The sequence below is a fragment of the Stegastes partitus genome, unplaced genomic scaffold, assembly GCF_000690725.1.
Source record: "Stegastes partitus isolate 25-593 unplaced genomic scaffold, Stegastes_partitus-1.0.2 Scaffold49, whole genome shotgun sequence".
NCBI lineage: Eukaryota > Metazoa > Chordata > Actinopteri > Pomacentridae > Stegastes > Stegastes partitus.
Genome location: NW_007577780.1, coordinates 1,045,999 through 1,062,617, shown reverse-complemented (window position 1 = coordinate 1,062,617; position 16,619 = coordinate 1,045,999). Strand labels below are relative to the sequence as shown.

Below are 16,619 nucleotides of genomic sequence, written 5' to 3'. Positions count from 1 at the left end.
GTGGAAGGTAAATGCCTTTATGTGCCACGTCTTGTCAGTTTAAACACAGGATCTGTTTAAAATACCAACAGGATTAATTAGGAAGAATATACAGCAGAGAGAGAGAGAGGGGGGGGACTTTCCTGCTGTTCTCCTGCAGGGCAAACGCCTTAAAGCATGCTGCTGACACTGATGTGTGATGAAGTCAAGAAGCAGACCAAGAGGAATATATTTCACACAGCAGTATAGCGCTTTGGTCGGCTGGGATATTGAGGAGTGTGGCGGCTAAAAAAAAAAACTAGCAGGAGACTGAGGTTAAGGCAAGGCCAGTCACACTCACACTCTTCTTGCAATCCAAGCTTTCCCCCCACTTTTTACATGTAGATGTAGAAACTGCAGGGGAAAAAAAATGACACCAATCCTGAAGTAGACTGCCTCATTTTAGAGGACACCGATGCATGAGATGATACACATGACACACATCAACATGTGACCTCCGCTGACACTGTGAATGACACACACATCATTACATTTGCTGTGTTCCATCTGTGCTGTCACACCGGTTCAACAATCTTCTGGGGGAATCGGACCCAGGCAGTCATCCATCATCAGCCTCCAGCCTCCCAGAAAATGTTTTATGCAAAGAATAGATACTGCAAAAAAACCAATTCCACATACATTTAAAAAAAAAAAAAAAAAAACCCAGACAGAGTGATAATTCACACCCTCAGCATACTTATCTTTTTAACAGCCAAAACACAAACAGAAACCACAAAAGGCAATCCACAGAAGTAAGATATTATTCACTCTGTTCGCCCATCGAGGCAGTTTAAATAACACTGGAGCAATTCTTTATGATGCGGTTATTGTTGTCCACTTTGAACGAGGAGGTTGTCTACGTCAGGCGCTGACAGCTGCGAGTCTTTGGCCTCCGTGTACATCCAGTTAGTGTCAATCCAAAGGCTCACCTCGGAGCTGTTGACAGCTCCCCGCTGCTGAGGAAATGTTATGTACTGTATGTACCGAGGAAGTTGCATACCATCCCCGGCTTGTTATAGCTGAATTAAGGCATATTGCGGCGCTGGGGGTGGGGGGGCACGCAGGGAGAGAGGAAATCAAATGACACGGTGTTTATGAAGGCATCTCATTGTTGCTGCATGTCTCTGTGGGGCCCCTCTGCTGCCTGGCTGGACGATTGGTCTTGACAGAGCTCTCCCCTGACTCGAGCGTCAGCGGGCGGCTCTTCTTGTCTCTGTCCTGGTCTGTGACACAATTCAGGTTGTCACTGTCAACAGAAATAAATGAGGTGCTTCACTCCCAAATCCAACACATGGACACACAGTAAATGAATGCTGATGCTACAACATACGACACTGAGGCCGACACAAGATCAGAGATTTTGATGATCACATAAGAACACCCAGCTAATATGGATTTATAATACAACTAATTTATGATTATCTTGCTCTGCAAAATAAAATTAAATTCCCTCTCTAAAGTACAACCTTTTATTACCATCAACCAAAAAAAAAAAGGATTGAAATTGGAGAAATAAAGTCCTTACATTATGTTATAAAGTGTTTTTTTTTTTGTTTTTTTAGCTCAGTGGTGGCTCTTGTATACTAGGGTTGATATTTTTCTTAACCTACAGTAAGTTTTGACATACAGAAAGTACAACTACTGCAATAGAGCTCAGCAAATGTCAATACCTGTCTCGACTTTCCTTTGCTAGTGTGCTGTCTTCATAGATTTTCAGCATTGTTTCCGTGCGGTCATCGAGGTGCTCTTTAGGCTCCTGAAACCTGAAAGATACATTTTGAAATGTCAGAGTCAACAAAGAGCAGACAAAGAGCAAAACCAGTACTGTGTTAGTCCAACTCTCACTACTTTCTTACTTTAACATATTTCCCCAGTAAACTTGTTGGTTCCTACATCTGTTGTTTTTTTTTGTGCAAATGTAGTGGAGATGAGCCACTGTGGACATCCCCTCAAATGCATAGAAGTGCATTTTATATTCTATCAAAAACCTTGTCTTTCAGGAGAATGTAAGCTGCTTACTGCCGTCCCACCACCACTGCAGGATTGTACCCAGACGGCAAACTATTCTTGGCAGAAGACCTGGGTCAGAGTTAGTTGCTTCTTTTGAAATGACGTCATAAAGGACATTTGACAAGACAGAACTAGAATTGCTTGTGTACCTCCGCCAACCAGACTTGACCTCTGAGACATAAAATGTCATCATTTTATCCTATTAGACATTTATGTGAAATTCTGTAATAAATATGAATTCTAGAATAATGGCGAAAACACGTTTTGTGGGATCACGGTGACCTGGACCTTGCACCTTTGTCCGCCAAAATCTAATCAGTACAAGTGAACATTTGTGCCTCAGGGCATTCATGAAATATATGGACACACAAAGAAGAAGGAAGGTCAACCTGAAAACATGAGAGCTCTGGCCTTGGCTGTTGCCAGCACAGAGGCGTAAAATTAATTCCTCAAGTGGGGCATTTACATTCCCTTTATGAATGCTTAAAAGAAAGGATGATGGGGAAGTACGTCGATGATATTGATTTTCTGTGCTGGATTGTACTGACTTGTTTGTTTCTTTTTCTTCTTTGGTATATTTATAAGAAAGACACTTTATATGTTGGTTGATTTCTGCTGTTTCTGTGTTTTGGTGGGTTAATATTAGATAAATAGGCTGTGTTGTTTTACTGATGTTCAAGCTACTTGTGGACTATTCTGCTGCAAAATAAAGCAAACTCTGTGAGTATTAACCACAGCAGAACAGTGTATGTGGAACTGAGTTAAGATAAATTGAACTACCGCTTTAGTCAACTCTACTTGTGAGTCATTGTAACATAGACCGATTATGCAGCTTAAAAAAGAGGAAAGAAAGCTGAAAAATCCCCCCCAAAAAGTCAGGGCAAAGGTTTGTAGCTATTTCCTCATCAAGCTACTTTGAGTGCAACAGTTTCCTTCCCATCAGTGTCATCGGTCAACTGCACGTGGACTCAGTGTTGGATAAGCAATCTGAATACAACACCTGGGCTCAAGCCTCTCTTTGACTTTGGCGATAGACAGGATGTAAGGGCCGATTTGTTTGGCGATCGTGGTCAGGTAAGAGTTCTCCTGCTTCAGCTGCATCAGGTCATGAAGCTGCGCTGGAGTCCACAAAACAAAGAAAAATTAACCGGTCGAATAACAAAACGTGAATTTTAGTCGTCACTGCCAAAGACTAACCTTCGTAGATCTCCTGCTCGTTAGTGACCCTCTGAAAAGTCTCATCCCAGACCTGTGAAGAAAATGCAGTAAGTTAAATATTATGTGAACTGCAGTCGGCTGGCTCAAGGGATACCGTGACATTTGCTATTTTTCTTTTCCCTCTGTTTGCATTCCAAGTAGTCTAAATTTATAGCGATGGGTGAAAACCTGTTAGTATGCAGCCAGAGGTATCAATCAAGTACAAATGTAGAAACTTTTTCAGTGAGAAGTGGCTGGCAGAGGTAGGTACATACTAAAGGTCAGGTACCACCTGACGTACCTCTTCAAACATGACTCTCATAGTTTCCACGGTGGAGTGCTGGGAAGCTATCTGACTGTCGATGTGCAGCGATCTGTCCAGGATCTCTCCCATTTTATCTGTGTTGATGATGGAGTGGTGTTTGGTCAGATCTCTGTGCAGCTCCTGGACCTGGTCCTTCAGATTCTGAATCTCTGTTTGTAGAGTCTAGAAGCACACACACACACACACACACACAAACAAACACACATACAACATATAAGACATATCCTTCAAGATGACGGGTGTGCAGAAGCCAGCTGAAGTGCATCTGAGCATGAAAACCTTGTTGCTCACTAGACAGGTTGAAAGTGAGCTCCTGGAGGAATTCATGTTGCTGCCTTCACTGCTTTACTTTGAAGGCTCCTCATCTACTACTGTGGGTCCCAAGAAGAAAAGTTGCTGCAGAATTTTAACCAATGTGCAGCCAAATTCAGATTATTAAAAAAAAAAAAACTGCAAAACTATTTTTTTTTTAAAAACATTTTAAAACAGAGAGTACTTCCCTTCTACAGACTGTCTATGTCCACTGGACACTACTAATATCTTTATCTGTAAGCTCTAAGATAATGCTTCTACGAGAAATAAAAACCTTCAAGTCCTTTCCAACTTGTTCCTTGCTTGTGTTGAATCATTGTACATTTGTTCTCAGCTTTTCTTTAATGGTTGTTCTTGATATAGGCATCAATTAACAATAGCTGAGTGTAAATCCACAGTACTACAGGTCAAACACATCACTCACCCTGTAGGTGTTCTCATAGTTGCGGCAGTGCTCGGTGAACGGTGTTTCCCTGCCCTCGGCCAGCAGGACCTTGGTGCAGATGTTGCGGTGAGACGTGGGTCTTCGGCCGAACACTGATCCCAGAGGCATCTCGCTGAGAGACGGGGAGCGACAAGACACAGAGAGAGGGGACTGCAGCCTGAGGACAGGGGATTGATATGAGGACCACCTTGCTCTTCTTATCTTCATCTATTTCAATTGTCTGTTTTATTCTCCTTCACTCTTATCAAAGTATTTTTTTATTTACTACCCTTTATATATTTACTATTACTGTTATTGTTTTTGTTTGTTTGTTTTTATGGTGTTACCGTCTGTTGTATTTTATTTTTCTTATCCTTTTTTTTATATTGATATAGCTTTTTTTTCCTTTTATTATTTTTGTTTCCATTTTTGTGTATTGCATTGATTTCTTTTGTAAATCTTTCACCAAGTTGAACTAGTTTTCTCCGCTTTTGCTTCTCTGGCCTTTACAACCCATGTCTTTATGTTTCAGGTTGTATTTATTTAGTTACATTTAAAAAAATAAAAATAAATTGTGTTATTTATGATAATCTCTGATCCCACTTTGTTAAAGGCAGAAGAGCCAAATTGTGACTATGACATTATTTTGAATAACACTCACTTAAAAAATTATCTCTAATTCCCTGGTGTCTTTTCAAACACAGGAGGTTTAAACCTTTATATGAAATAAACTAAGCCTCGTTGCTGATTATATTAGTCAATACCACTATTGCTAGACTGAACTTTAACTACACTATTGCTGCACTCACCTGCAAAGATAGAAATCGATAAATCGGTGTGCATGCGAAAGACAGTGATTCTGAACTTACCATGTTGCTCTGCTTTCTACTTTTTGATATATATGCAAGATATACAAGTAAGTACTATTTACTAGCTAATGTCTAAGGCCTCTTTTTTTGCTTCTTATTTTATGTTGTATACTCTGCTGATTGCAAGAAAGTCAATCCAACTTTTTTAACATGTTATTTTGTCACACAATAGAAGTGACTGTGGTGGAGTATACACATTAATGTATGAAAGTCCGTACACGTGCTTCTGCTAATTAACACTGAGCGGCTAATGGCTTCACTCAATAACCCATCAATGGTCATTTTTTCATGAGCAACATGCTGCACACTTATTATAAACATTTGTTCCCAAAATTTCTTTTTCACTGACCAATTTCATCACAAGATTGTGGATAAAGATTCAGCTTTTAAATGTTCCTATTTAAAACCAAAGAGAGAGAGTAAACTCCAAAAGAAACTGTTAAATCCTTGATCTTTATCCTATGTCTGAACTAAATCAACATACTTGCTGTCACTCTAAACAGTCCATCTATGTCACCTTCTCCAAGAGTGTGAAAGCATGTAAGTACAGCATAAAGTCACGCAACTAGATAAATGTGCGTTCATCTGGAATCGAGCAGGACCACAGTCCTGGCTTCATGCCCAACAGAGCAGAACTGCCAGCGAGCTATTCTACAGTGGCTGAGGTGTGAATGCATCCCTCGCATGTTTTCATACAAATATTGTCCTCAGAGCATCCAGGCTGCGTCCCAGTGCAGCCCATTAAAGAGTTTAACCGTTTAACCAGCAGCAGCATCAGTTGCATGAAAGAACATGCCGGTACTGCTGACTTATCATCTGTTCTGTGAAATTATGACAAAAATAGGACTACACCGAGCCTGCTTTGCATCCTGCTTTAACAGTGGAGGATGCATCCGACACAACAGCACATTGAGTCGTGCTGAATAGCAGGCTACACCATGAGTAGTTTTCTGAACAAACTAAAAACGAGCCCTCCACTGTCTGTGTACTTCATTATGAAATGAAGTTGAAAAATAGTTAAGTCAACCTTGTGGAACCAGGCTTCAATGGAACATTCTAAAGAGTGCAGAAAGCAGTCTCTACCTCTGACATGATTCAGCTCATAAAACAAACTCAGCTGAATAACTAATTGAAAATATCCAGCCGGGTGTGTTAAATGCATTCAGTGGTAACGCTAAAGTTAAGGTACACGTCACATACTCTTAACCATCACAACCAAACTAAAATGTCCAAAGAAATAATGAAATACACATAAATGTACCTGGGATCTGGTAGGCTCTTACTCCTGTCGTCTCGTCCACAATTGATGTCACCGCAAATCTGTCTAAAACATATATCCCTCTCACTCTGCCATACACATGCCATCCTTTGCACATCCAGCCTCTGTCCTCTCAGCACTGACGCCAATTAAAGACTGCCCGTGCTAAAGTAGTGACATCAACGGCCTGGAACAAAACAGCCCGACCGCCCCTGTGTGCCAACTTCCAGATGAATCCTAGAGAGTTCTGTGAAATTATGATAAAAATAGTGCCAGCCGGCCGGCCACCAATCCCTGCCCACTTTGCATCTTACACTGGCAGGGCGTTGGACAAGTTGGAAAGGAGAGTTGTCAGTATGCTGGCATTAGTGGGTGAGCTTAAGGACCTGTGAACAGTTGGGAGACACTGATGTGGAAAAAAATTTGGTCAGGGGAGTTTGTGTACGTGGAGGGGGACGTGATGCACAGAAAAGGATGCCAGGACACTTTGTTCTAAAGGGCAGCGGTACGATTTAAAATATAGGCTCCATTTACTGAGAAATTACCATTATTCTAAGAGGTATGTATGAAGTCAAAAGATTAAAAATTGTAAAAAAAATTCTCAGATAATGTACAAAAACAGAGAAAAAATCTCTATCCAGGGCCTGGGACCACGTGCAACCACTCCTCCGTCCATCTCCTGAATGTTATCTGGCGCAGCAGGACCAGAACTTTCTAAAACGGGATGGACTGCCTCCTTTCCAGTCCCCATGCAACAAGGTGAGTTACGTAAACATATCAGTGTACAGAGCTTACAGACAGACAGCATAGCTGCCATAGTGGGACTCAGCGTGGCGCCTCCTTTCCTCTTACTGCAGTCCATCTGTACTTGAAAACCATTTGGGGATTTTGAGTTTGGATGCTTCACAAGTGCAACATTTTCTGCCCAGACTTTTGTTTTCTTGGAAGAATCCAAAAGATGCCATGGAGATGTTCAGGCAGTGAAAGTAGGTTGTTAAAAAAAAAAAAAAAAAGCTCAGAGGAAGGGATCATTTAGTGATTAAGGTCAAATGACATTTGGCAGCATGGCCATTGATGTGAAGGGAAATGATCTTACCTTGTTGCCACACTTGTGGAACCGACGACAGAAGGAGGGCAGCGCTGTCCAATCTGCAGCAGAGGCTCTAGACAACGGGCAAACTCACTTCTGTACTCTGTATTGATCTAACAGAAGGTAGTGGTAAAGTCACTTCCAATTTAAAAAAAAAATAAACACATCATAAAAAGTACAAAGAAGTACTTCATAAGGACAGCAAAATAAAACTGACAAAGTCATAAAATCATCAAGTCTTAAAAGAAGACAGATAAAGAAAAACGATTTAGTGTATAAGAACCCATAGATGGTAGGAAAAGGTCAAATGATTTTTAAAGGAAATGTAGGACACTTTAAAGAAATGAAACTTACAGAAACGATCTCTGATAAAAAAAAAATAATAAAAAAATACGTTCAAAGAAAAGACTTAAAGAAGGTCAGCGACTCGGCCGATCTGTTTTCCTCAGGAAGACAGTTCAGAGCCTCGAGGCCCCGACAGCAAAACAGTTCAGAGCTATAGGTAGAAGAGAGGCCATGAAGAGCCTTAAAAGTAATCAGTAAAATCCTCTAATGCATACTGGTAGTCAGTGTAAAGAGAAGAAAAGAGGAGCATTGTGATCGCACCACTTGGTTCTGGTTAAAAGAACCAGTCTTGAGTCGATCAATAGACTTTCGGTTCAGGCAGGTAAAAGGACGGTTCTGACAATCCAGTTGATGGGGTAATACAAAGCATGAGGTAGGAGCTTTTCCCCCTTCTAATTTATAACCTTCCTAATGTGTCTGTTTTACTGACTAACATGTAAGGAGACATTTCCTAGAGTGTGCGGAAAAAACACATCAGCAATGACTGCATGGCCAAATGAAATAAATCCTACACAACAGGTCGTCTAAACAACTTCAGTAGGTGGACTGACAGTTTTGAGGGCCTTGATTTTTTTATTTATTTATTTTTTTTTACAATTATTTTGTAAAACTGAAGAGTTCATTTGCAAAAACAGATAACTCCATCTTCACAAACCTTCGGAAAACCCACTTTTCCATCGTCTACCTGAGACAATATCAATCAAACCTAAGTTATCTCTATTTTTGTCATTTCTACTGAGTCAAATCCAGTCAACTTAGTTTGATTGATATTATCTTAAGCAAATAACAAAAAAATAGTTTTCTGAAAATCTACAAAAATTGAGTTATCTGTTGTTGCAAATAAACTCTTCAAGTACTGTTCCCATAGTAAAGAATGAACTTTTTAAAGAACACTATAAGTTTTGATGAATTATTGCTGACAGATTTCAGTTTTTCTGTCAAAAATAAGTTGCTTAAGCTTAGCATAACCTTGGTTGCAAGGCTACAGTTTTGCAGTCCTTTATTATCCTGCTCGTAAGTTCTAATGTGCATGTTCTGTAATGAATATACTAGGTTTCTTTTCATTCGTGCTGCATCTTAAATGAAAGGAGAAAGCGCAAATGAGCGACTAAATGATCAATCAAATCAACTGCTTTGATGTAGTTTCTATTCATCAACCCAACCAGGAACTGCGGCCTGAAATGTTTGTTGTCCCTGATCGATAAATGAATAGAGTGCCCATTAGAAAGCACTGAAGTTTATAACAAGAAGAAAAAAAAAAAGAAGGTTCTTGCTACAGAAGAAAAACAGATGAAGCTGCATTGGGAACCAGTGAAACGCCTAATCAGTGTGGATTGCATTTTAAGAGTAACTGTTTCCAGCTCTGCGTGAAGGCTGCTCCTGTACTCACTTTGCTGCTTTGCACTGGTCTCAGTCGATGAGGGAGCTTTACAATCCTCTTCAGCCTCTCCATGAGTTGCTGTGTAAGCAAGAACATCCGGGTTTGATTCAGTGACCTCTCTCACCTCCCCGAGACATTATGGACAGCCTCCATTTAAAAACCGATCCAGTCCAGCTACACTGTAACTTTTTTTCCTGCCAAGAAAACTTCCTTGGAGAAAACTGAGCTGTGTGTGTACACAGAAGACAGGAGAGTTTTATAGTACAAATATCACAACATCTCATCCTGCGAAATCAATTTCTTCAATTAAGTGATTTATTATTCTATGTTCTTTTTGTTTTTGTACTCTTTTTTTTTTTTACCTCATTTATTGCTTTCTTGTTAAGACTTCTCCTCTCCTACCTACCCATTCACACCTACCCCCTTGTGTTTTGTGCTTCAGTTACTCTTTCTAGATATTTTAGAAAATATTCATGGAATGCAGTGGTGATAAACATAGTTCATACTTTTGTTCCTCCAATTGTTGCTGTACTCACATAGCCCATATCCAAAAACTCAAACTTGTTGGCTGAGCTGAGGAAGGCCGAGCAGGTGACCAGGTGGACCTGAAAACGTCATTCAAACACTCAGTGCGCTATAAGAAATGCAGACACTGACATTTCTAACAGTTAAAGATTTGACAGAGAAAAAAATAAACAAAACACGATGAATTTACAAAATATAATAAACTGGTACAGAATTTGATTAAATAAGAGTTAAGATAAGATAAGCTTTTAATAATCCTACAGTGGGGGGATTTGTAGTGGTGTAGCACAGATTCTTCCATTAGCAGAAATACTCATTTAAGATATTGCATAGATTTGATCTATAGTGCACAATTATAAGCACTGGTTCATTTCATTTTGAAGAGGCTTAACCTCATGCTTGAGAAATGTATTGAACGGTGGTTAAAATTTAGTACAGCAGTAAAATGTGACATGGACCTGTATTAACCATAAATTTGATACTTAAACATATAATATCTTTTAATACAAGTGTGAATTAGAATGCAGCACTTGTAAGGCACTGAGTATTTTTACACTCCTGTGTTTGTACCTTTACTGAAGTAATGGATCTGGGTTCTCTCTCTCAAGGTAGCATAGTTTTTGAACAGAAGTATGTCAGCAGTAGTGGTTTTAGTACTAATGATTGTTATCTATCATCAGGTCTTTATTTTACTGTACCTGCAGGGTTGGTAGGAGGGCAGTAAGGTGTGACAGTTGTTCCTTTAGTGCTTTCTCCTTCTCTTCATGTTGACTGCAAGAAAACACACACACACACACACACACACATCCAAGACTACACGTTCACATTCATGCTTGCCACAATACACAGAGGATTCGGCTCTGGAGGTGCAACCACAACCAACATACTCCATATTTCCAGAAGCTAATCTATCTGTCTTCTCGCGTAACAAACACAGACGCAGGGCCGGACACACAAAAGCCCGACATAAATAGCCTTTAACACCCTTCCGGGAACCCAGCCACTGGATGGCTTCCAGGCAATGGAGAGAAAGAGAGAGAAAGGCAGAGAGAGATGGAGGACACAAAAATCTCATTAAAGATCCCCACAGAGTGCAACCCGATACACTAGCTCACTCACATACGCTAAATTGTTCTCATTCAATCACACACACGTATGCATACAGCGCACAGTGAAGAAGAAAAGAGCTCGGAAAGGCTTGTCATTCAGAGTTTTCATTTGGAACTGCTGATTGGAAACGGGAGTTTGCAGTTTTATGTCAATTTTTATGTCTGTTTATCTTCAAACAGTGAACAACTATTAATCTTCCATAAATTTGAACTAATGTGCAATGATTTAAACTTATTTACTAATTAATTCTACACCTTGGGTGGCAGTGAATCGAACTTTATTGATTCCTGCAGCGATCCATTTTTAATTATTTTAGTGGCTGGATACTTACAGGATGCTAAATTAATGATTTGTGAAGCTTTTATTATCCTATTTCTGCAAAGTATTTTTAAAATATTAATCATTTTAGAGCCTGCGCAAGCAGGCAGCTACAAAGTAAGCCACATCGTGGCAGACTGCCATGAATGTAAACAAAAAAAGTTAAGATCTTAGTCTCCAGACACTACACTGTGTTGGCTTGATGACACATTACGGCAAAAAAAGAAATGTAGGCAATCTACTGACTGTTTCTGTGTTTTCTTGCAGCAGCAGCAGCTGCTGGTGATATTATGGACTGAATAAGTCTATAATTTACATATTGTATATTTGTATATCAATACCTTTCAGTGTGCTTCATGTTAATTGATTGGATCCAAGCACAACTTCCAAACTGGCTTAAAAACTGTAATCCTTCTGAAGTGGTTTTAAATTCAGCAACATGCTTTGTTAAAATGAAAATCACCCAAGAAAATGTGTTTGGTGTGGACAGAGATTATTCCACAGCAAACAAGGCCCTGCTATTCATCACCTCGACTACAATGCAGCATGATACAATGGAAAAAAGGTGTCAAGTCACCCAGTGACAGCAGGATAATAGCATTCCATTTAGCAAATATTGTGGGACAACTTTTGTGGCAATAAAGGTGCATTTTCATATAAGAACTGTAAATCTTTATGTGTTTTATTTTACCTCTGAGCTGCTTTCAGCAGTATCTTCTTCCTCTCAGCTAGTTTTTCCTGTCAGAGGAGAAAAGAGAAAACAGCCTCTTTTATTTCTTACACTGCTGTGAAAATGGCCTTGAGCTCTCTAATACCTAATTAATTTTCAAGCTTATGAAAAAAAAAAAAAAAAACAGGTGTAAATTCCACAGTGTGTTATCTGCTCTCTTGGATCGTTCAATATGCACAGAAAATACACTCTTCTCTCACAATTAGGTTAACAGAGACATCCAGTGGCCAAGCGGTGCTAATGGTGTCAAATAGAGCGGATCGCAACTGTTTGTTACTTTTAGGCACAGAACAGAAAAGACATGAATTCCATTTCTTCGTGGATTAGATGTTTTGGTTGGCTGTGCTGAGGGTGGAATCAAAGCAAAGTATGTGACAGTTAGTCTGATTCCTCACTTTATCTGTTTGAACAGAACGGATCTAATAAATGTAGCCCCGGTGAAACAAGGGATCAGAACCAAGTTAAACTATGTATTGCAAATGCTTCCTCACTTTATCTGTTTGAAATGTGTCATGATGTTAATTGTTGTTATATTAAAAACATTGGAGTATATTTAGAAGCTCATTGCAGGAAGGTGTAAAGCTGCTATTTAGCACCTATGAGCCATGATGCAAGAAGATCTTTTACTCATGTCAAAGATGCAACACCACACGTTAAATACACACAGTTATAAGAAAAGTCCAACAGCTCAGATCCTACAAAAAGTATGTAAGTATTATACCAAAATGTACAAAAGTATATGTTGCACACCAAACAGGCTCTCCTGCAGTTTCATTTTTATGTTATCCTGCTGTATTATTGCTACTGATGCATTAACATGCAAGCAGCATTCAAGTATTGTAACAGACTGAGGCATAGCTGATTTTACTCATTTTATACGCTGTCAGGTGGCATCATTTACTGGATAACATTCATTCTGTTTGATATTAGTCAGTATATCGGGAAAGGCTTTTAAAATTCTAATGTGCTATAAAGTAAAAAAAATGTAGTGGAGCAAAAAGTACAAAATTTCCCTCTATCGCATAGTAAAGGTGAAGTAGAGAGTAGCAGAAAATCTATGTATTCAAGTATCTTAGGCTTGTACTTATACACAGTACTTGAGTAAGTAGTGCCTACGAGAAGTAACACCTGCACACTTTACTGACTGAACCACTATATATCGAAATGAACAATGTTTTAAGTTCGGCAGGTAGACGATCTGACATTATGTTGAGCATGAACCTCAAAAAGAAGCGGGGACATTAATGCTTCTTCTTTTCCACAGGAAGGATTTACAATTCAGCACACTTGTCATCATAAAGCCTACCAGCCTGTTGGCACATGTATGGGCGTGGTGGTGGCAAACTCTGACATGGGTGCCTTGGTATGTAGTTCATGTGGTAGAGCATCAAAGCTGAATCCTAACTGCACTGGCTCAGATTTTAATCCATCCTGGGACCTTTGCTGCATGTCTCTCTCTATCTAAACAATCCTTTTGACCTAAAGAACAAAGGACTGGGATTATAACATTGTCCATTTAGATAAAAATGCATTTGTGAAGCCAGTCTTGTCACAGAAGGGTAAGGAGGAAAAAAAAAAACAACAACAGTTGAAGAAAATTGAATACATCCGGCTCATTACATAACCTGCAAACTGTTGAACAGACTACAGATTGCACTCTCTTCTTCCTCCACATTCAGACACACTTCTCCGATCATTGCCCTCAGCAGAAGGATTGCCTCTCCAGTTGAAGTTTGCAGCTCCTTAACCACCTACAGAGAGAGGAGGAGGCCTTCTGTTAATGAAAGGCCACTGCGGGCCACTGAACTGACATTAATTTGTCATCAAAATGCTTTTTAAGCGTTTGAATGCTGAAATTGAAATACTCAACTGTACAAATATACCCATTTAAAGCTCATTAAGACGGCAGATTGTTTAAATATAGTGATGATTTTAGGCAGAGCACTAGGAGCAGAGTATTCAAACCTTATCTTGTTTATGTGAACGGGTTTTTATTTCGCTACTCTAAAATTATATAAATGACTGGATACTAAGGCCCAGATGTCCAAGCTCTTCCTGGTGAAACCAAAAACCTGAGCTGTAAAGTTTGAGCAAAAATGAAGATTTCTTTGTAAAGAGCTGGATTCTGAGCACACCTACATCACATCTCACAACATCAACACTACCGTTGAGTGCTTGGAATATTCACAACGCCAACATTTTTTGTCTTGAGTGTCATAAATATGTAGATGTACAAACAGGACTCTCTCACCAGCACAGCCTGGTCCAGCATCTCACAACCCTGCGCATAAGCTGTTTCAATATCAATGCAGTGAGTCCGACTCTCCCTGTTGAAAACAAACAACATCTAATTTAATCAGTTCAATTGAATTTATCTTTTTATATATATATATATATATTGCTCTGTTACAACACATCATATGTCTATATATATATATATATATTGCTCTGTTACAACACATCATATGTCATCTGGAGGCACTTTACATCCACTGTTTTAAAAAACATAAGAAAACTGAAAAAAACCTGGTGGCAAGGACGCCACAAAAATCGACACATTAAAAAAACAACAACTAAAGACCAGTTACTGTATGTACCATAAATACACTATGCAGCTGATATCTAACACTGAGAGCTCTATCCTATCAAAGTAATTACGGTAATTTAACGAGAAACAAAAAACAAATGAAACACATCAAAAATAAATGTTATAATAAATAAAGTTCTAGTAACAGCTAAGAGAAAAACACTGTGATTATATAAGAATTTGGAGAATTTGTAAATCTGTAATTTAACATGAAAAAAATTCCTTCACTACAGAAAATGTAGTAAAATTACTATAAAATACTTGTAAAAACACAAGAAAAGTCAACTATAAAACAGAAATTAATTAATTAATCGTGGATATTATTACAGTTTTTGGTTGTTCTTTATGACTGACTGGCAAATGAATGTTCTTTGTGTGATTTTACCAGTTATTATCTTTAATTTAACAAAATAAGGGAAACTCTGTAAAATAATAGTAAATTGTTAAAAAGCCCATAATTGAAATTGTTTGAAAAATGTAATATTTTACAGTTGTAAGGTCAAAAAAATTACAGTATTATAGAGAAGAGGTCTATTTCTGTGTAATGATTGACTCACACTTGCATGTCTCTGAAACATTTGATGCAGAGCATCGACTTATTCTCCGTTGAGAACAGGATGTAGGGCTCCTCATGGAGAGCTGCAGAGACACAGACGCATGCTTTACTTGAGACCACAGGAGTGACAGCGTCAAAGTCTTCTGTTATTCCAGCGATCAGGTTGTGACAAACAAGATACAAACACTGACAGGCTTGAAATCGCTTACTGTCACCACTTAAGGTGTATCACCAAATGGTATTTCAGAAATTACCCACCATTCTGTGTGAGAACAGGATTAATATGTGGCCTGGGAAATTCAAGCAGAGCACAGGCTGGACAACAGTTCTAACAAACAACGTGCTTCTACACTGCTGTAATAATACCTTGTTGGCAAGTAATTCTTGTGGAGGAAATTACAGGTGACACTCACAGCATTTCCTGTGTTTGGCTTTGCTGCGTTTGGCCAGCGATACAATCTCATGGTGGGAAAACATTCTGGCCTTATGTGTCAGTTCCCTGCAGGCAGCGCATAGTGGCTGGTTGCAAGTGTTACAGTAGTACATCACCCCTGTGTCCTGCACAAAAACAAAAGTTAAAAAAAGGACAATGAATATTATTTTTTAAAGATAAAAAATATTCTATTAAAAAACATACTTGTCTAAAAGCTTCTGTGTGTGTGTTGAATTTAAAAATCCTGACTCTGGCATTTTCAGAAAAGACGGTCTGGATCTAAACACTGGGAATAAACTGCACTACATTTCACCAGGACAGTCCAATTTCTCCACACATGAAAACTAATGTTTTAAATAATCCAAATAAGTGGGGAAAAAAATGCAAAAAAACACATGGAAATATCTATGCATAGAGACTTCCACATCTTAAACTGAATGTGAAACCAAATTTGATTAAAAACCAAATACAAACTGTGTCATACAGTAGTTATGAAGCACTCTGGTCAGCAAAAGCTTCATACTTGCTTCAACTTTCTCAATGCATTACTTGTATCTCTAGAGAACTGATATCTTGTTTCACATGATTTCTGTGACTTAAAGCATTTTTCACTTCTTGCTGTGAGTTACCAACACTTTCTTGTTAAGATTTTAGAATAAATGTGCATATATTTCCAAATGTGTGTCATGTCTCTACTGTATAGTCTTCCACGATCAGTCTAGATGTTAACACATCAATAAAGCTGTGGGCAGAACAGACTGTGTGTGAAAAAGCAGGCCAACCTGTGTATGACTTTTGCCCTAAGAAGTTTGAGTTAATGCAGGTTCACTTGTACCTTTTTGTTACTTTCCTGGTCACAGTTGGCACACTGCACTGGCTCCTCAGTATCTGCATTGTTGTCCACAAGGAACTTCAGCAGACGGTCCTCTGGTGGGAGGGCGTTAGTACCTTTTATGAGGGATGGGTATCTGTGACAATAACAGACATTCAGTAAATATTTTGTCAAGAGAAATTGTGGCATTTATCATCAGATTAGTAATACCAGCAAGTTGATTTTGCCAGGAATCATTCAAACTGCATAATTTGAAATTGAAATAAGAAGAACAGTGATTAGTTTTTGCTGTAGTCTCT

General features: G+C 38.9%; 1 protein-coding gene across 1 annotated transcript in view; it reads right to left on the bottom strand.

Moving 5' to 3' along the window:
- Nucleotides 1–401: 401 nt before the first annotated feature.
- Nucleotides 402–16,619, bottom strand: part of rnf207a (ring finger protein 207a) — a 40,088-nt gene continuing 23,870 nt past the window's right edge. The window contains 17 exon segments of the mRNA XM_008306923.1: nucleotides 402–1,198; nucleotides 1,201–1,264; nucleotides 1,689–1,781; nucleotides 3,029–3,146; nucleotides 3,226–3,277; nucleotides 3,527–3,712; nucleotides 4,287–4,464; nucleotides 7,510–7,616; nucleotides 9,239–9,307; nucleotides 9,766–9,834; nucleotides 10,453–10,525; nucleotides 11,874–11,920; nucleotides 13,538–13,663; nucleotides 14,164–14,239; nucleotides 15,057–15,138; nucleotides 15,469–15,613; nucleotides 16,324–16,456. Coding sequence (XP_008305145.1) covers nucleotides 1,124–1,198; nucleotides 1,201–1,264; nucleotides 1,689–1,781; nucleotides 3,029–3,146; nucleotides 3,226–3,277; nucleotides 3,527–3,712; nucleotides 4,287–4,464; nucleotides 7,510–7,616; nucleotides 9,239–9,307; nucleotides 9,766–9,834; nucleotides 10,453–10,525; nucleotides 11,874–11,920; nucleotides 13,538–13,663; nucleotides 14,164–14,239; nucleotides 15,057–15,138; nucleotides 15,469–15,613; nucleotides 16,324–16,456 — 1,693 coding nt within the window. The 3' untranslated portion in view covers nucleotides 402–1,123.